General features: G+C 36.5%; 1 protein-coding gene across 1 annotated transcript; it reads right to left on the bottom strand.

Annotated features, from left to right (window-relative positions):
- Positions 1-1360: 1360 nt before the first annotated feature.
- On the bottom strand, positions 1361-20359 carry LOC148580508 (uncharacterized). The gene is made up of 3 exons (XM_088492253.1): positions 20158-20359; positions 1598-2685; positions 1361-1477 (listed from the first exon to the last, which is right to left on the bottom strand). Exons 1-3 carry the CDS (start codon positions 20357-20359, stop codon positions 1361-1363), a joined length of 1407 nt encoding a protein of 468 aa, XP_088348379.1.
- Positions 20360-21691: the final 1332 nt, after the last annotated feature.

A 21691-nucleotide genomic window follows, 5' to 3' on the forward strand; every position in this document is an offset into this window, starting at 1 on the left:
GATATTAAAGATTACCTCATGCCTGAGCCAGTTCAAAAATTTTCTGTGCACAACACTATCTATGTGAGACTGTGACTTTGTTTTACTTCGCAGTTTTCTCTTTGTGATGGCTCTGTACTCACTGTGCACACAAAAAGATACTTCAAGTTCAGTACTATCAAAACCAAATTGTCTCATTGTATAATTTTAGAACTCAGGCTCTATACGTACTCCAAGAATTTCTCTACAGCAATACAGTTGACCAGTACATGACGATGTGCTTGAAGCTTTTCGGTTGGTGTTAGTGTGAAAAATGAAGCTTCCCCGACTGCCTTTCCAACCTCTGGGAACATGTTGGCAATCTCGCTCGGCGGAGCATCGCTCGGCCGGTCGTCAACGTGCGTCGGTCGGTTGATCCTAGTCTCGACGTTATCTAGGTATCTTGAACAGAATGTGAGAATCTCCTCGGATAGGTAGCCCTCTGCAATCGATCCTTCCGGTTGTGCCCTGTTACGCATGTACTGCTTGAGATGACATAGGTACCTTCGAGAACATAACATATAAATTACTAGGTGACAGCTATCCTAATAAAACAGGCTGAGAAAGCTTAAGTAGATCTTTATCTCTCGATTGGGTACATCCACCAGTAGTGCACTGGGCCACCGAGACGTACCTCCTCGACCAAATGCACCGCTAGATGAACCATAACTGTGAAGAAGGAAGGTGAAAATATCATCTCCATGTGGCACAGAGTATGGACCACACGATCCTGAAGGAGAGGAAGTTGTTGAGGATCTATGGATTTACTGCATATTAGTCAGAAAAAGGCTGATAAATCAACCAAGACGGCGGACACTGGGGTGGGCAATACGTGTTTTGACGCAATTGGCAATAGATGTTCCATCAAAACATGGCAGTCATGACTCTTCAAACCAAATAACTTGCGCTGTTTTAAGTCAACACAGCAAGAGATGTTGCTAGAGTACCCGTCTGGAATGACCACATTCTTGATGGTCCTAAGAAAGACATCCTTTTGTGGGTTCGACATGGTAAAGACTGCAGTGGGATACTTTCCACCTTCAAGTGGCCACATATCGTGCCTGATTCCCATCAACTGGAGATCTTTACGAGCTTTTAGGTGGTCTTTGGATTTACCGCTCTCGTTCAACATGGTGAATACAATGTTGTCGCACATTCTTCTCTATGTGCATGACGTCTACGTTATGACGTAATTCGTTGTTCTCCCAATATGGCAGATCAAAGAATACACTCCTCTTCTTCTAGGGTGACTCGTCTTACAACACGGTCTGCTGTCCGCGTCTTCTTTTACCGCCCACCGCTTGCACCTTTCCCTGTGAGATGGGCACACCCTCCAATTATCTCAGGACATCCCTGCCAGTCCAATTATCAACGCCGCATGCATCTTGAATGTTTTCTTCTCACTGGCATCGTAGGTATCAACACCGGCCCACAACTGCTTCAACTCATCAATCAGGGACTATAGGTATACATCTATGTCATTGCCAGGCATTTTAGGACCGGGAATAATCATAGAGAGTATAAAGTTGGTTTCTTTCATGCAAATTCATGCGGGTAAGTTATATGGAATAAGAATCACTGGCCATATTGAGTACTTTGAACTGAGGTTTCCATAAGGATTAAAGCCATCACTGGCCAAGGCTAAGCGAACACTGCGCGGATCACTAGAAAAGTCAGTATATCTCATGTCAAATACTTTCCAACCATCGCCGTCTCTGGGATGCCTCAAGAAACTGTCAGAGTTGGTGCCTCTCTTGTGCCACAACATGTCCACAGCTGTCTTGCTGGACATGAATAATCGTTGCAACCGTGGAATCAGAGGAAAAAAACGAAAAACTTTTGCCGCCTGAGGTTTACCATTCTTCTTGACAACGTCGTTGATCCTTACTAAAGAATTCTTCCTGGTCTTTTGCTTCCACCTGGATGCTCCACACCGTTTGCATATAGAAAGGTCGTGGTCGGAACCCTGGTATAGCATGCAGTCATTCGGACATGCATCTATCTTCTTGTACTCAATACCTAGCTTCCTTATGATCCTCTTGGCATCGTGCAAGGTCTTCAGAATCTGTGCATGCTCAAAGGCATCCCCCAATAGCTCTAGAATCAGTCCAAAAGACTTGTTGCTCAGTCCGCACATGCACTTTATATGGTACAGCCTCACCAGGAAAGACAGCTTCGAGAATCTAGAACATCCCGGATATAATTCCTGCTCGCCGTCCTTAAGCAAGTCTTGAAAGGCACGAGCCTCGTGGCTAGGTTCATCAGATAAGTACGGTAACCCATCCGCAACATCTCCAGCATGCCCATCCATAGAATCTTCATCCTCACTCTGCAGTCCCAGAAAATTGAATGCGTCGTGGATCATGTCACGTATTTGATCTCCTGAATTTATAGTGGGATCTAGTTCTTCCCTACCGCTGAGCCTCTCATCTACGATCTTCTCACCGTGATGTAACCAAAAGGTATAATAAGGGGGAAATGGTTTCATCAGAAGATGATCGTATGCAGCTTCTCTAGTTTGGAAAAACCGAAACCCACACAGTGGGCATGGACAATGTATCATCCCATCGGATGATGCATTGTCAAATGCAAAGTCAAGGAATCTATTTTGTCTATCCTTATATTCTACACTATCCCGTGGCTTTGTAATCCAGCTCTTATCAATGTCTAAATAAATGAATTAGCACATACAAATAGATAATTAGTAAAAAAAGACATGGAACTAAAAAAAATGGGGTGTGTGTTAGGAGAACCAATAACAGTCTATCACAATTATGATATGAGAGAGTACCATACGTAATAAAATCGACAATATATTACAAGCAAAACTATGTAGGGAACGACGGAATAACTCAAAATGAAAACAGAAACAAAGTTACTTGCATCCCGGATAACATGAAGCACACGAAAAGTATTGGGAAGGAGGCTTACTCATTGCAAAATTCTGTGCTTTCTTAAAAGATTACTGGTAGAAAGAATTGCTGGTTCCAAGTCCAAAAAATGAAAAGACAAAGAAAAGCTTCCTTAAAAATTGAAAAAGAAAACAAGATTAAATGTTAAATTTTAAAAATAAATAAGTCAATGAATATGACTAAAAAATCATAATGTACAGTGAATAAAATCTTCAAAATATCTTAGAAATGGAAGACATAACAGGATTGAAAGTTAGAATTAAAAGACAATTAAAAAAAAGCTAGGTTAACAATTATAACAGATAGAGGATATGATCTTAAAATTGTAGATATATTATGCCTTGTATGCTTATAAGAAAGTCATATTATAGTTCCCCTGTCCTGTCTTCGACCGTGTAAATAGAATAAATTAGTTCAGTAAAAAAAATAAATTATTAACCCCTCATTTAAGAATATTGTCTGAAAAGTGATATGGATAATATTTTCTAAAAAACAAAGAATCCATGATTAAAGCATTGAAAACATTATTCGGTTAAATACATTTAAATCTGCTTCTCATGGACCATCATTAGTTCATTACTCTTTTATCACTAAACAAAGCGGCATCTTCATGAAAGAAAATTCACAGTATACAACAAAACCCAACAAATGATATAAATCATAAAAGAAAAGAAAATGCCAATAGTATTCAGTAATGATTTTATATGATAAGAATTATAACTATTTTATCACTGATTATGTTGCATAAAAATAATTTAAAAATTAGAAGTTTAGTTTATGTTATAATATGAAACCATTCTAGCAATTTCAATTTTTTTTTCAATTTTTTCTCCCTATTCTAAGAAAATGAATGAATACACAAGCTTCTCATCAAGATGCTTTGTTTAGAACCATGCCTGATCCATCATTCAAGAATTAATTAATGGAGACTTCAAGCACAAAAAGTTTGTCTATGAATTTGCTTCGAATCCAGTTGCAATTATTGATCTTACAATATAAGAGCATGACCAAATCCAATTATCCAAACAAATTTGTGATGGACCAGCATGAAAGTATTATGTAAATAAAGCCACTTTATTCAATAACTCTATTGCTTTCTGTTACGCCAGCAAGATTCAATGCTTAATTTCCTTTTAATTTGATCTTTGTGTTACTTTCAAATTGATACTGTCACCTTATTTAAGAGATATTATTCTCAATATAAAATGCATTTACGATTAGATCTTATCAACTTGAGATGTGACCGTTTGAAAAGATCAAATTGAAAGTATCATTCCTTCTAGTTAGCCATAGTCAATGCAATCAGGAAATTATTATCGACAAGGTCCAAAAACTTGCATCCTAATAATTAAAACTAGATTAGTCCAGATATTATTATCGTTAATGTCCCAGAACTTGCATACTAATTAAAACTAGATTAGTTTAGGATTCCATATAAGATTATTTAATTAATAATACAATAAAAACAAGAGTAAATACTAAATAATCAATCCAACCATGACCATATACTTGTTATATAATGAATGCTAACAAAGTTAAATCAATAGACTCTGCCCTCTGTAACCAGCAAGTATATTGAATTAGATATGTAGAGCTACATCAGGACTGTGTTATGACTATTGCTCAAAGCAAATGAATCAACAGGAGTTTAAGAAAATGGTGCATTAAAAGAAGTGAATTACAGAAAGGGAGCTATTAACTATTTAAATCAACTTCTCTACTACTATATAAAGGTGTTGGCTACGTGCAGAGTTTAACTGCCATGCCTTGCCATTGCACTGAAAGGGAGCTATTAACCAGCAAGTATCTTGCATTTTCTACGAATGTTTCTTTTTCTCTTTAACAGCACCTATTGGCACTTGTTAGGAATCTAATAGAAAATTTATATAACATGAGAATATAATTATAAAATTTTACACTACAGAGATTTTGTATTAAAATTTTGATAATACTGTACGAACATATAACTTAATTAAATCTTAGAATAAATTTCCAATTACTTGATTGAAAGATCACTTCAAATCAAACTTTAGAACGAAAAAAGTATTTGTCATGTAATAAATTTCTCTCTCTATCTCTCCCACTTCACACTTCTCATAATTAATATGGATTACTCATTACACATGACACATATACTTTTTGCTGGAATTCGTTGAAGTGTCTCCAACTTTTTTACTTTAACATCATGGATCTATATTTATATTGTTAATTTCAATCTTTCTTTAATGACTTTGTTATTAGCTATGTTCTTCTGTTAATGCAGAGGTTCTTCAGGAGATTAAACATCAACTGAAAATCTCTATTGCAAATTCGTACATATACATGCAGCAAACATCTCTCACTTTTCTTGTTTTCTTACCACTTTTGATTCTTCAAAATGAAAATAAAAATACACACATGATCAAACAACAACACGGTTTCTCATCATCATCCACTTCTTCACTTTTGCCATTGAAGATCGATTGTAAGAAAAAGGGGAGGTAATGAGCGGATAATTTATACCCTTTTTGACATTGTTTTTACATTGTTTTTAGCATGTTTTAATTACTTTTTATTATATTTTTATTAGTTTTTATACAAAAATCACATTTCTGGACTTTACTATGAGTTTTTGTATTTTTTCTATGATTTCAGGTATTTTCTGGCTGAAATTGAGGGACCTGAGCAAAAATCTAATTCAGAGGCTGAAAAAGGACTGTAGATGCTGTTGGATTCTGACCTCCTTGCACTCGAAGTGGATTTTCTGGAGCTACAGAAGCCTAATTGGCGCACTCTCAATTGCGTTGGAAAGTAGAAATCCTAGGCTTTTCAGCAATACATAATAGTCCATACTTTGCTCAAGATTTGATGGCCCAAACTGGTGTTTAAAGTCAGCCTAAAATATCTTGGCGTAAAACGCCCAAACTGGCACCAAAGCTGGCGTTTAACTCCAGGAACAGCCTAAGCACGAAAAAGCTTCAATGCTCAGCCCAAGCACACACCAAGTGTTCCCCGGAAGTGGATTTCTACACTATCTGCACTTAGTTACTCATTTTCTGTAAACCTAGGTTACTAGTTTCACTACAAGAAAATGGAACATTTGTAACAAAAATTTTGTAACAAATTTAAAATTGTTACAAAAAAAAATTTTTTGTAACAAAAATTAGTAATTGTTACATAATAATAATATTTTGTAACAACAAAATAATTTGTTACAAAATATTTTGTTATTTTGTAACGATTTAATTTTGTTGTTACAAATTATATTGGTTTTTGTAACAAACCGGTGTTTTGTTGCAAAATTTTATAATATTTTGTAACAAAAGATGAAGTTGTTGTAAAAATTTAAAATATTTTGTAACAAAATATCCATTTGTTTCAAAAACTCTAATTATTTTGAAACAAAAAATTAATCTGTCACAAAATTCAATATTGTTTGTAACAAATTATTTATTTGTCACAAAATACATGAATTTTTCTAACTAAAAATTATTTTAAAATATTAAATCTTTAAAATAATTTTTTTATTTTAAAAATTTAATTTTTAGAATATTATTTGTATTAATTAATTATTTTTATAAAAAATTAAAGATTAAATGATCAATCTTTAAAAATGGTATATATTATTTTATATTTTTTTATAAAACTAATATATAATTTTTACTAATAATCAAGTCTTAAATGTTGACTAAAAATTAATTTTTTTAAATTAAAAGAATTAATTGTTAAACATAAATAAAAATAGTTAAAATTGAAAAATACAAACAAATGTAAAAAGTAAAAATCTTAATTCTAACCCCTCACTTTCACTCTCCATTCTACTGTTCGCTGTCCTCGTCCACTCTCACTATCTTCACAGCTCCACTTCTCGCACTCAAGGTCACACTGTCTTATTGCAGAAGGTAAAATTGTTCACTAGATCACCCTCCTTCTCTTACTTAAAATAAATTTATAATAAATATTATTTTTTGTTTCATTACCACTCTAAACTTTAACATATTTTATATTTAAATAAATTTTTAAAAAACTTCCTTAAAAACAAAATATAGAGTTCTAATTTTTTCTTTTTCTTTACTAAAATCTTAAACCCACCATAACCTAACACTCATTATTAAGCTTGTAAAATTTCTGATTGTTAAAAAATAAATAATAAATTATTTGTGATTTATTATAATTATTCACAATTTTATTTTTAAAAATTATTTATCAAAAAGTAATTAAATCAAAGTGATGAAATTTTGAATTTAAAATTAATTAAAATTTATATAATTTTCATAAATATTTAATACTCTATATCCTAATTTAATTAAAATCAATTCTCAATTTATTTAAAAATCACTAATTTTATATTTTTCTCCAAAACAAATCCTAATTTTCAAATTAAAAAATTTAACCCCAATTTTATCCTAACCCTACCCACACTCACTTACTCACCCTCACTCATCCTAACCCTAAACCCTCCCAGCCGCACACCCCTTTCCTCAAATACAAAACGCACACACACAACACAAAAATGCACACACACAACAAGAGAAAGGGAAGAATGGAGAGGGAAAGAAAGGAAAAGAAAGGGGAAAGCTGAAATCAAAGAGCAAGAGAAGGAGAGGGGGAAGAGGGAGGATGGCGCCAGCGGGCATCACTGTCGCCGTGCCGTCATGTCGCCGTCAGGAAGGGGGAGACGTTGAGCGAGAGGAAGAGCTGAGCGAGGAAGGAGCATCGCTGTGCCTCCATCATCGCCGTCAGTTCATGTTCTGCTGTCACCGAGGGAAGCCGCTGCCGTCGTCGTCTTCATCGCGAGCGGGCCATTGCCAGCTTCCACCGCGTCGCATCTTCCATCACGGACGATGCTGAGGACGCGCAGGAGAGACAGACGCATGGAGGGAGGAAGACCAAGGAAGAAGGAGGAGTCGCTGTTCGCGCTGCTGCGCCCAGTCTCCGTTCGTGGAGTCACCGTCGTCGCTGCTGTTAAGGGTTGTGTCATTGAGCCCCTGTCTCCGGATAGTGCTGCCTCACCGGGATCCACTGCCAGTAAGGGCGTTCTCCCCTCTAATTTTAATTTTCTTTAATTTCTGGGAATATTGTTGTCATTGATTTCCTTTTAATTTGTTTTATAACTAGCTAACTATAAATATTTGTTATGAGGTGATTATGTTTTTAGCTGTCAGTGGCAGGGTAGCTTTATGGAGCTTCCATAAAATTTGAAGTTGGTTTCGTTTTTAGCTACTGAGTTGTATAGAATTAGGAGTGTGTTTTGTGTTGGTACTGGAATACTAGATTATTAGATTTGGAATTATCACTTCAAGTTAACTGCAGTTGGTTGTATTGTATCTTCCATCCTGGGGTTGGAATATTTACTATTGTATTATCTCTCCAGTTTGTTGTATTGTATCTTCCCTTCCTTTCCCATTTTAATTTCAAGTTTCTCTTGCCATTGGTTATTGCTGTAATTTATCTCTCTAGATCATTGAAGTATACCGGCAACTATGTGATGCATCAAACACTGTCCACTTACTATTAGTCTATTACCTTATGAAGCCTTCTTTGGCTCCCAAGTAAACTCATACTTTGTGCTAGTTAAGCTCCATCTGGCTATCGATCCGTAGCTTATCCTGTGTTGGTGTGTAAGACTGCACATTATTATATGCTATAAGATATTGGCTGCTCAATTTATTATCTTTTTCTTTTCATGGAAATTTATTATATTTTTTAAGTTAGCTTGAAGTTTCAATAAGAAAGATCATGTTAATTAGTAAATGACTGCTTGTGTAAAACTAGATTATATTTTAAAATTTAAATCCCTTTCGATGCTGACTTACCAGACTGAATTGTACTGTAATGTTGCTGAAAAAGTTAATTGAAACAATTGTCAAATAGATGAGAAAACAGTGAAGCAATAAGTTCTTTTAGTTGATCAATTTGCATGATATTAGTTATATATAAGGATAATGGTATTTGATAATATCATGCCTTCCTTTTCTTTCCTTTCCTTGTAAATTATTTGTTATCTTGTTTCCTTGAAGTTGAAACTTCTCTTTTTGTTTCTGTGCTTTTGTCTTTTTAATATCTGCGGCTACTGTGTGATACAGCAAAGTCATGGATGTCTTCATAAAGGCTGCTGAATATATGGAAATTCCAGTTCGTAGGACCGATGACGAACCTCTTCAAAAGCTCTTTATGTTAGTGAGGAGTGAGTTGAACCTTGACCTCAAGAACATTAAGGCACCTTATAGTAATAATGCGTTGTGCTCAGATTCTCAAGGCCCATTATGTTCAGAGTTTCTCTTTTTCTTCTGTCCTAATTCTGAAGATAGATGATCTTAAACTTCAAATTTATTATTAAGTTACTGGATAAGTAATCAGTATATATTATATATTGTTATAATTGTGAGATGATCGATTTTGTTGTGATCACAAGTCAAATCTGTCTTATGAAACTTTATAGTATGATTATGTTTCTTTATGAAGTAAAAATATGAGAAGAATCAAATTTTGTGGTTTGTCTTATTCTTATTCCCATTCTCATTTATGTTTCTGTCAACCATTCCCTTGGCTGCTTTGCACCAAGTGATAAAAAGCTTTTGTTTAAGGGAGGGGGATAATTTACATTATTTGTTTACTTGAAAGGACTTTGATATTGCAAACATGTTGACTTATGTGTTTCTTAGCTTTCTTTTCCTTTATTAAGTGTGCACTGTGAAGCTTTGCATCTTTTTCCTATATTATGCTGCTTTAAATTTGGATTAAATTTGGTTTCTTTTGGTTGTTCTACATATTCTTGTTCTTGTGTTTTGACCTGAATCTCAATTTTCTTGTATGAAAATTTGTGCGCGTAAAAGCATGAAAAATAGGTCAAGTATATTTGTGATTGAACGATTATTAATTAGCCCCCATTTTATATATTGAATTGTCAATTCTTGATAATTTGTATCCTTGATTAGTTGGTTTTAAACTTTGAGAATAGATTCTCAAATAATTAGTTAATTTTAACTTCTATTTTAATTTTCACTTGAACGAAGATAGGGTTATGTGTTGTTTTTAATTTTGGTTTTTGTTGTTTATGTTGCAGGGGTACAAAATTGACGGCAACATGCTAGGCTTTATATTGACGGAAACATGTTAGAAGAGTCAAGGATTATAAATTTTCATTTTTGTATCAAAATAATTTGTTATAAAATATTACTTTGTATGGTAACAGTTTCATTTTTTTTTTACAAAAACTTTTTGTAACGGGACATACTGCAACAGGCCTTTTTTTTGTTACAAATTTCTTTTGTTTCAAAATTCTAGTCTTTTGTAACAATTTTTTTTGTTACAAATATTGCTTTTTCTTGTAGTGTTTAGTATAAAAACTACTTTTAGATATTTATTTTAGAGTCTTTGATCTTTGAACCATCTTTTGATCTTTGGAACGTTTAGTCCTTAGACAATGGAGGCTGGCCTCACAGCCATGCCTAGACCTTTTACTTATGTATTTTCTACGGTAGAGTTTCTACACCCCATAGATTAAGGTGTGGAGCTTTGTTGTTCTTCATGAATTAATGAAATTACTACTGTTTTTCTATCCAATTCACGCCTACTTCTTCTCCAAGATATACTTTTGTACTTAATTCAGTTAAGTCAGAATGAAGGGGTGACCTGTGACAATCACCCAATCTTCGTTACTCGCTTAGCCAAAGTCGCTTGCCTAACAACCACAAAGCGATCTACATGATGTTCAACGTAGTCATTAGACGACAGCTGGAGTATATTCTTTTAGGTTTCTAATCTAAGATTAGAACCTTCGTGGTATAGGCTAGAATAAAGGCAGCATTCCTGGGATCCGAAAAGTCTAAACCTTGTCTGTGGTACTCCGAGTAGGATCCAGGATCTGAAAAGTCTAACCTTGTCTGTGGTATTCCGAGTAGGATCTGAGAAGTAATGATTGTGACGAGCTTCAAACCTACGAATGTGGGGCACAAGTGACAGTGTGCAAAAGGACAATGGTCCTATTTCGACGCTAGCGGGAACCGACAGATGATTAGCCATGCGGTGACAGCGCAGATGGATTTGTTTTCATCCGAGAGGATCATACAGCTTGACATGGAAGGAGGTAACGCATGGTTGGAAGAAGGCAATAGGAAAGCAGAGGTTCTGAAGCAACAAAGCATCTCTAGACGCTTATCTGAAATTCCTACCTATGAATTACATAAGTATTTCTATCCTATTTTATATTTTATTTAGCTTTTAATTATCAAAACCTTATAACCATTTGAATCTGCCTGATTGAGATTTATGAGGATGACCATAGCTTGCTTCAAGCCGACAATCTCCGTGGGATCGACCCTTACTCACGTAAGGTTTATTACTTGGACGACCCAGTGCACTTGCTGGTATGTTGTGCGGAGTTGTGAAAAAGAGTTGAGATTAGGATCGTGCGTACCAAGTTGTTGGCGCAGTTAAGATCACAATTTTGTGCACCAAGTTTTTGGCGCCGTTGCCGGAGATTGTTCGAGTTTGGACAACTGACGGTTCATCTTGTTGCTCAGATTAGGTAATTTTATTTTAATTTTAAGCTTTTTATTTTCGAAAAATTCAAAAAGAAAAAAATTAATAATAATAAAAATATATGTTCTTCAGAATTTTTAAAGATGAATTCTAGAGTTTCATGAGATATGTTGAATCCTGACTAGGTGTTAAGCCATGTCTAATCTTTTGGACCGAGGTTTCACTTATCCTTAGAAGAGCTTCTTTGTCTTTCTCATCAATTTAGCTGTTGTATGTAATGTCCTACTGAAGCTTGGCTAGCCATGTCTAATCTTTTTAGACTGAAGCTTTAGACTCACATTGCATGATTCCTAGAATTCCTATTAAATATTTTGAATTTATTTATTTTCTCTTTTTCCAATTAATTTTCAAAAAATACAAAAAAAATTTCATAAAATAAAAAAAAACCAAAAATTTTGTGTTTCTTGTTTGAGTCTAGTGTCAAATTTTAAGTTTGGTGTCAATTGCATTTTTCTTATTTTCGAAAAATTCATGCATTGAGTTTTGTTCTTCATGATCTTCAAGTTGTTCTTGATGAATTTCTTTGTTTGATCTTTATATTTTCTTATTTGGTGTCTTTTCTTGTTTTTCATATGCATTTTTGAATTGTTAGTGTTTAAGGTTTAAAAGTTTTTAAGTTTGGTGTCTTGCATGTTTTTCTTTTCTTAAAACTTTTCAAAAATATGTTCTTGATATTCATCATGATCTTCAAAGTGTTCTTGGTGTTCATCTTGACATTCAAAGTGTTCTTGCATGCATTATTAATTTCAATCTTAAATTCTTGTGTTTCGTGTCATTTTTATGTTTTTCTCTTTCCTCATTAAAAATTCAAAAATCAAAAAAATATCTTTCCCTTATTTCACTCATAAATTTCGAAAATTTGAATTGATTTAGTCATAAAATTTTAAAATTTAGTTATTTCTTACTAGTCAAGTCAAAATTTCAAATTAAAAATTCTATCTTTCTCAAATCTTTTTCAAAAACAAAATCTTTTTCATTTTTTCAATATTTTCGAAAATTCTAAAAATTTGATTTTCAAAATCTTTTTCTTATTTTTATTTCATATTTTCAAAATTAATGCTAACATTTAATGTTTTGATTTAAAAATTTTCAAGTTGTTACTTGCCTATTAAGAAAGGTTCAAACTTTAAATTCTAGAATCATATCTTTTAGTTTCTTGTTAGTCAAGTAATCAACTTTAATTTTCAAAATCAAATCTTTTTAATTTCCAATTCAAATCTTTTTCAAAATGATTTTCAATCATATCCTTCAATCATATCTTTTTCAAAATTTAATTTCAAAATCTTTTCTAACTTCTTATCTTTTCAAAATTGATTTTCAAATCCTTTTCAATTAACTACTTGACTTTTTGTTTGATTTTAAAAGTTTTCTATTTCAATCATATCTTTTATCTGAAATTTGAAAACTAAATAAATTAATTACTATTTCTTATCTTTTTCAAATTTTATTTTAATTCTTCCCTTAATTTTCGAATACTAACCAATATTTAAAATAAAAACAAAAATATTTTTCTTTTATTTTAATTTAAAATTCGAATTCTCTCTCCCTCATCTCTTTCTATTTATTTATTTACTAACACTTCTCTTCTTCTTATAATTCAAACCCTCTCTCCCTCTATGTGTTCGAATTCTTCATCTTCTCTCTTCTTCATTCTACTCTTCTATTCTTCTACTCACATAAAGGAATCTCTATACTGTGACATAGAGGATTCCTATTCTTTTCTGTTCTCTTCTTTTTCATATGAGCAGGAACAAGGATACGGACATTCTTGTTGAAGCTAATCCGGAACCTAAAACCCAATAACAATGGTGGAGATGCAAGGAAGATGCTTGGTGACTTTATTTCACCCTCTTCTGGCTTCTGTGGAAGGAGCATCTCAATTCCTGAAATTGGAGCAAACAACTTTGAGCTTAAGCCTCAATTAGTTTCTCTGATGCAGCAGAATTGCAAGTTTCATGGATTTCTATTAGAAGATCATCATCAGTTTTTAGCTTAATTCTTGCAAATCTGTGACACTGTTAAGACCAATGGGGTTAATCCTGAGGTCTAGAGACTTATGCTTTTTCCGTTTGCTGTAAGAGACAGAGCTAGGACATGGTTGGACTCACAACCTAAAGATAGCCTGAACTCTTGGAAAAAGTTGGTCAATGCTTTCTTGGCCAAATTCTTTCCACCTCAAAAATTGAGCAAGCTTAGAGTGGAAGTCCAAACCTTCAGACAGAAGGAAGGTGAATCCCTCTATGAAGCTTAGGAAAGATACAAGCAATTGATCAGAAGGTGTCCTTCTGACATGTTTTCAGAATGGAGCATCATATGTATATTCTATGATGGTCTGTCTGAATTATCCAAGATGTCATTGGATCACTCTGCTGGTAGATCTCTTCATCTGAAGAAGACGACTGCAGAAGCCCAGGAACTCATTGAAATGGTTGCAAATAACCAGTTCGTGTACACTTCTGAAAGGAACCCTGTGAATAATGGGACAACTCTGAATGCAATATTGGCTCAGAATAAAATATTGACTCAGCAAGTTAATATGATTTCTCAGAGTCTGACTGGAATACAAGCTGCATTAGGCAGTACTAAGGAAGCTTCCTCTGAAGAAGAAGCTTATGATCCTGAGAATCCTGGAATGGAAGAGGTGAATTACATGGGAGAATCCTATGGAAACACCTACAATCCTTCATGGAGGAATCATCCTAATCTCTCATGGAATGATCAACAGAAGCCTAATCAAGGCTTCAGTAATAATAATGGTGGGAGAGCACGGTTTGGCAATAACAAACCTTTTCCATCATCTTCTCAGCAACAGACAGAGAATTCTAATCAGAGCCACTCTGACTTAGCAACTGCAGTCTCTAATCTATCTAGGACCACTCTCAGTTTCATGACTGAAGCAAGGTCCTCCATTAGAAATTTGGAGGCACAAGTGGTCAGCTGAGTAAAAGAGTTACTGAACTCCCTCCTAGTACTCTCCCAAGAAATACAGAAGAGAATCCAAAAAGAGAGTGCAAGGCCATAAATATAACCAACATAGCCGAATGCAAGGAGGAAGAAAAGGCAGAGATTTCCAGTGAGGAAGACCTCAATGGACGTCCACTGGCCTCCAAGTAGTTCCCTAATAAGGAACCAAAGGAATCTGAGGCTCATATAGAGACCATAGAGATTCCACTGAACCTACTGTTGCCATTCATAAGCTCTGATGAGTATTCTTCATCTGAAGAGGATGAAGACATTGTTGAAGAGTAAGTTGCTCAGTATCTAGGAGCAATCATGAAGCTGAATGCCAAGTTATTTGGTAATGAGACTTGGGAAGATGAACCCCATTGCTCATCAATGAACTAAAAGATCTGGTTCAACTGAAATTACCTCAGAAGAAACAGGATCCTGGAAAGTTCTTAATACTTTGTACCATAGGCACCATGACCTTTAAGAAGGCTCTGTGTGACCTGGGGTCAAGTACAAACCTCATGCCCCTCCATGTAATGGAGAAACTAGGGATCATTGAGGTGCAAGCTACAAGAATCTCACTAGAGATGGCAAACAATTCAAGGAAACGGGCTTATGGACTTGTAGAGGATGTCTTAGTGAAGGTTGAAGACCTTTACATCCCTGCTGATTTCATAATCCTAGACATTGGAAAGGATGAAGATGAATCCATCATCCTTGGAAGACCCTTCCTAGCCACAGCAACAGCTGTGATTGATGCGGACAGAGGAAAGCTAGTCCTTCAATTGAATGAGGACCACCTTGTGTTTAAGGCTCAAGGATCTTCTTCTGTAACCATGGAGAGGAAGCATGAAAGCTTCTCTCAATACAGAGTCAAATAGAGCCCCCACACTCAACTTCTAAGTTTGGTGTTGGGAGGCCAACATCAAGCTCTGAGCCTCTGTGAAGCTCTCGAGGAGCTTCACTGTCAAGCTATTGAAATTAAAGAAGCGCTTGTTGGGAGGCAACCCAATGTTATTTAATCATATTTATTTATTTTCCATTGTTATTTTATGTTTTCTTTAGGTTGATGATCATGTGAAGTCACAAAAACAACTGAAAAATAAAAAATAGAATAAAAAACAGCATTAAAAATAGCTAACCCTGGAGGACAGGCTTACTGGCGTTGAAACGCCAGTAAGGATAGCAGAATGGGCGTTTAACGCCAAAAAGGGCTGTCTGGCATCTGGCTGGTGTTAAACGCCAGAAATGGGCATCTGGCTGGCGTTTAACGCCAGAAATGGGCAGCAGAGTGGCGTTTAACGCCAGGAAAGGTAGCAGAGCTGGCGTTAAACGCTAGAATTGGCACAAAATGGGCGTTTGAACGCCAGATTGGTGCAGGGACTCAATTTCCTTGAAACCTCAGGATCTGTGGACCCCACAGGATCCCCACCTACCCCACTTCTTCTTCTCTCCTCTTCACACTTTTCCATAACACTCTTCCCCATACACCCTTGACCAATCACCTCAATACCTCTTCCCCAAACACCATTCACCTATCAAATCTTACCCTCTTCTCGATACTCTCTTCACTACTCACATCCATCTATCATAAAATCCCACCTACCTCACCATTCAAATTCAAACCATTTTCCTCCCAAACCCTCCCCTTCATGACCGAAACCCTCTCTCCCTTACCCTATAAATACCCCTCCTTACCACCTTCAATTTCACACAACATACATACTTCTTCTCCCCTTGGCCGAACCACTCACCTCCATCCATCTCCTCCATTTCTTCTTCTTCTACTCTTTTCTTTCTTCTTTTGCTCGAGGACGAGCAAATCTTCTAAGTTTGGTGTGGAAAAATCTAAAGCTTTTTGTTTTCCGTAACTACTAATGGCACCTAAGGCCGAAGAAACCTCTAAAAAAAGGAAAGGGAAGACAATTGCTTCCACCTCTGAGTCATGGGAGATGGAGAGATTCATCTCAAAGGTCCATCAAGACCACTTCTATGAAGTTGTGGCCAAGAAAAAGGTGATCCTCGAGGTCCCTTTTAAGCTCAAAAAGAGTGAATATCCGAAGATCCGACATGAGATTCGAAGAAGAGGTTCGGAAATTCTCACCAACCCCATTCAACAAGTCGGGATCTTAATGGTTCAAGAGTTCTATGCTAATGTATGGATCACTAGAAACCATGACCATGGTGTGAACCCGAACCCAAAAAATTGGCTCACAATGGTTCGGAGGAACTACTTGGATTTTAGTCCAGAAAATGTGAGGTTAGCATTCAACTTGCCAATGATGCAAGGAGATCCTCACCCTTTCACTAGAAGGGTCAAGTTTGATCAAAGGTTGGACCAAGTCCTCTTGGACATTTGTGTGGAAGGCGCTCAATGGAAGAGAGATACAAGAGGCAAGCCGGTTCAACTAAGAAGGCTTGACCTCAAGCCCGTGGCTAGTGGATGGTTGGAGTTTATCCAACGCTCTATAATTTCTACTAGCAACCGGTCTGAAGTTGATGTAGACCGGGCCATCATGATCCATAGTATCATGAATAGAGAGGAAGTAGAAGTTCATGAGATCATATCCCTAGAACTCTACAAGGTGGCGGACAAGTCTTCTACTTTGGCAAGGTTAGCCTTCCCTTATCTCATTTGTCACCTATACAATTCAGCTGGAGTTGTCATAGAGGAAGATATCCTCATTGAAGAGGACAAGCCCATCACTAAGAAGAGGACGGAGCAAACAAGAGAGCCCACTCATGGACCTCAACAAGAGCATGAGGAAATTCCTCATCATGAAATCCCTGAGATGCCTCAAGGGATGCACTTTCCTCCACAAAACTATTGGGAGCAAATCAACACCTCCCTAGGAGAATTAAGTTCCAACATGGGACAACTAAGGGTAGAGCACCAAGAGCACTCCATCCTCCTCCATGAAATTAGAGAAGACCAAAGAGCCATGAGGGAGGAGCAACAAAGGCAAGGAAGAGATATTGAGGAGCTCAAGCACTCCATAAGATCTTCAAGAGGAAGAACTAGCCGATATCACTAAGGTGGACCCGTTCTTTAATTTCCTTGTTCTTTATTTTTCTGTTTTTCAAAAATGTTGCTTTATGTCTTATCTATGTTTGTGTCTTTATTACATGATCATTAGTGTCTAGTGTCTATGTCTTAAAGCTATGAATGTCCTATGAATCCATCACCTTTTTTAAATGAAAATTATTTTAATTGCAAAAGAATAAGAAGTACATGGTTTCGAATTCTATCATGAAATTAGTTTAATTATTTTGATGTGGTGGCAATACTTTTTGTTTTCTGAATGAATGCATGAACAGTGCATATTTTTGAATTTGTTGTTTATGAATGTTAAAATTGTTGGCTCTTGAAAGAATAATGAAAAAGGAGAAATATTATTTGATAATCTGAAAAATCATAAAATTGATTCTTGAAGCAAGAAAAAGCAGTGAATAACAAAAGCTTGCAGAAAAAAATGGCGAAAAAAAAAAGAGAAAGAAAAAGAAAAAGCAAGCAGAAAAAGCCAATAGCCCTTTAAACCAAAAGGCATGGGTAGAATAAAAAGAATCCAAGGCTTTGAGCATTAATGGATAGGAGGGCCCAAAGGAATAAAATCCTGGCCTAAGCGGCTAAACCAAGCTGTCCCTAACCATGTGCTTGTGGCGTGAAGGTGTCAAGTGAAAGCTTGAGACTGAGCGGTTAAAATCGTGGTCCAAAGAAAAAAAAGTGTGCTTAAGAGCTCTGGACACCTCTAACTGGGGACTCTATCAAAGCTGAGTCACAATCTGAAAAGGTTCACCCAGTTATGTGTCTGTGGCATTTATGTATCCGGTGATAATACTGGAAAATAAAATGCTTAGGGTCACGGCCAAGACTCATAAAGTAACTGTGTTCAAGAATCAACATACTGAACTAGGAGAATCAATAACACTATCTGAATTCTGAGTTCCTATAGATGCCAATCATTCTAAACTTCAAAGGATAAAGTGAGATGCCAAAACTGTTCAAAAGCAAAAAGGCTACAAGTCCCGCTCATCTAATTGAAGCTAATCTTCATTGATAAGTTTGGAATTCATTGTATATTCTCTTCTTTTTATCCTATTTTGTTTTCAGTTGCTTGGAGAGAAGCAACAATTTAAGTTTGGTGTTGTGATGAGCGGATAATTTATACCCTTTTTGGCATTATTTTTACATAGTTTTTAGCATATTTTAATTACTTTTTATTATATTTTTATTAGTTTTTATTCAAAAATCACATTTCTGGACTTTACTATGAGTTTGTGTGTTTTTCTATGATTTCAGGAATTTTCTAGCTGAAATTGAGGGACTTGAGCAAAAATCTGATTCAGAGGCTAAAAAAGGACTGCAGATGTTGTTGGATTCTGACCTCCCTTCACTTGAAGTAGATTTTCTGGAGAAGAAAAAGCCCAATTGGTGCGCTCTCAATTGCGTTGGAAAGTAGACATCCTGGGCTTTCCAGCAATATATAATAGTCTATACTTTGCCCGCGATTTGATGGCCCAAACTGGCGTTCAAAGTCAGCCTAAAATATCTTGGCGTAAAACGCCCAAACTAGCACCAGAATTGGAGTTAAACGCCCAAACTGGCACCAAAGCTGGCATTTAACTCTAAGAACAGCCTAAGAACGAAAAAGCTTCAATGCTCAGCCCAAGCACACACCAAGTGGGCCCCGGAAGTGGATTTTTGCACTATCTGCACTTAGTTACTCATTTTCTGTAAACCTAGGTTACTAGTTTAGTATAAAAACTACTTTTAGAGATTTATTTTAGAGTCTTTGATCTTTGAACCATCTTTTGATCTTTGGAATGTTTAGTCCTTAGACAATGGAGGCTGGCCTCACGGCCATGCCTAGACCTTTCACTTATGTATTTTCTACGGTGGAGTTTCTACACCCCATAGATTAAGGTGTGGAGCTCTGTTGTTCTTCATGAATTAATGCAATTACTACTATTTTTCTATCCAATTCACGCCTACTTCTTCTCCAAGATATACTCCCGTACTTAATTCAGTTAAGTCAAAATAAAGGGGTGACCCGTGACAATCACCCAATCTTCGTTACTCGCTTAGCCAAAGTCGCGTGCCTGACAACCACAAAGCGATCTACATGATGTTCAACGTAGTCATTGGACGATAGCTGGAGTATATTCTCTTGGGTTTCTAATCTAAGATTAGAACCTTCATGGTATAAGCTAGAATAAAGGCAGTATTCCTGGGATCCGGAAAGTCTAAACCTTGTCCGTGGTATTCCGAGTAGGATATAGGAAGGGATGACTGTGACGAGCTTCAAACCTGCGAATGTGGGGCACAAGTGACAGTGTGCAAAAGGACAATGGTCCTATTCCAACGCTAGCGGGAACCGACAGTGTGCAAAAGGACAATGTGGGGCACAAGTGACAGTGTGCAAAAGGACAAGAGCTCTACCTATTCCAGTCGTAGGTGTCACTCTTAAGAAGATATGGTCATCTTCGTTAAATTCTAAGGGCCTACGCCTATTATCTGCATAGCTCTTTTGTCAACTTTGGGCAGTTTGAATCTTCTCTCGAATGTGCTTAATCCGTTCGGTAGTTTCTTGTACCAAGTCTGGCCCCAAAATCCTGCCTTCCTCCTTGTCATACCAGCATAATGGTGATTAACACTTTCTTCCATAGAGGGCCTCGATCTTTAAAGGATCTACAGTTATTCCATCTCGTGTGATCACATGTCCCAAGAATGCCACTTCTGTCGCCTAAAACTCACATTTCGACAACTTCGCATATAGCTTCCGTGCTCTTAATATTTGCAACACAATCCTCAAATGCTCTCCATGTTCTTCTTCTGTCTTGGAATAGATGAGGATATCATCTATAAAGACTACCACAAACTGATCTAGATACGGACGAAAAATGCGATTCATATAATCCATGAATACAGCAGGAGCATTAGTCAGTCCAAAGGACATAACCGTATACTCATAGTGACCGTACCTAGTTCGAAAGGCAGTCTTAGGTATATCTGATTCCTTCACCCGGATTTGATGGTAACCTGACCGCAAATCAATCTTCGAGAATACTGTTGCACCTCTCAGCTAGTCCATCAGATCATCTATCATTGGGAGTGGATGCTTGTTCTTGATTGTGATCTTGTTCAATTGCCGATAATCCACACATAACCTCATTCCACCATCCTTCTTCTTTACTAGTAACACTGGAGCTCCCCATGGTGATACACTTGGACGAATAAACTTCTTCCCCAGCAATTCATTCAACTGCTTCTTTAACTCTGCTAATTCCAATGGTGACATCCGATACGGTGCTATAGAAATTGGTCTGGCTCCAGGAACCAGATCAATACTAAACTCTATCTCTCTCTGAGGTGGAAACTCAGGTATATCATCCAGAAAAACATCAGGAAACTCCTTCACCACTCGGATTTGCTCCAAGTCTTGTTCATTAGTTTCTGAGCTAGCCGATAGTAGAACGTAACCCTCTAACCCACTATTACTAGAAATAACTCTTAGGGAATTCAAATAGAAAGTACAAGACTCAACTGGTTCAGTGTGCATTTCAGATGATGGAAATGTAGCAATTCGTTTAAAACAATCAAGAAAAACATGATGCTTGGACAACCAATCTAGACCTAAGATAATATCTAAACCACACAAAGGCAAACAAACCAGGTCATGTATAAAAGTCCTAGCCTCAATAACAAAAGGCACCTGTTGACATACTTGACTAGTCAAGGCATTTTGAGATGTGGGTGTACGAACAATTAGATTATAATCTAACATGGTGAAATCTAATCCCAACTCATGCGCAACAGTCTCAGAAATAAATGAATGTGATGCACCAGAGTCATATAGTACAGTTAAGAGTCGAGATTTGACATAACACTGACCTTGAATTAGGGAGTCTGATTTCATTGCGTCATCAGCAGTCATAGCAAACACACGTCCTTGCTGTCGCGGCCTATCTATTCCTTGTACTGGCTTCTTCGGACAGTCCTTAGCCATATGTCCAGGCTGACCACAAGAAAAACAGATAACGCCTGTAAGCTGACAAGGTCTACCTCCATGCTCCTTTCCGCACTGCCTACATACTGGTCGCATCTGCGCCTGCTGAGGTCGCTTACCCATATCTTGTCTCATTCTTCCTCCATTCCCTCCTGTAGGACGTGCATGAACATTTCTATTCTGATTGTACCTTCGTGAAGGCATTGTTCCCTGCTTAAAATTCCTTCCCTGAGGAGCTGTATACCGATTATAATTCTGAAAAGAAGATCCTGGGCGATTCAT

The sequence above is a fragment of the Arachis ipaensis genome, chromosome B10 (assembly GCF_059453495.1).
Source record: "Arachis ipaensis isolate K30076 ecotype BB chromosome B10, ASM5945349v1, whole genome shotgun sequence".
Lineage (NCBI taxonomy): Eukaryota > Viridiplantae > Streptophyta > Magnoliopsida > Fabales > Fabaceae > Arachis > Arachis ipaensis.

Excerpts from the sequence above, each read along its gene's own strand:
- LOC148580508 (XM_088492253.1), bottom strand. The coding sequence starts at position 20,359 with ATGTCCTTTGGACTGACTAATGCTCCTGCTGTATTCATGGATTATATG. Across the intron at positions 2,686-20,157 it reads ATATGCGAAGTTGTCGAAAT|ACATTGATAAGAGCTGGATT; the intron begins GTGAGTTTTAGG and ends TCATTTATTTAG. Across the intron at positions 1,478-1,597 it reads CAAAGTACTCAATATGGCCA|TCCCTGATTGATGAGTTGAA; the intron begins GTGATTCTTATT and ends GTATACCTATAG.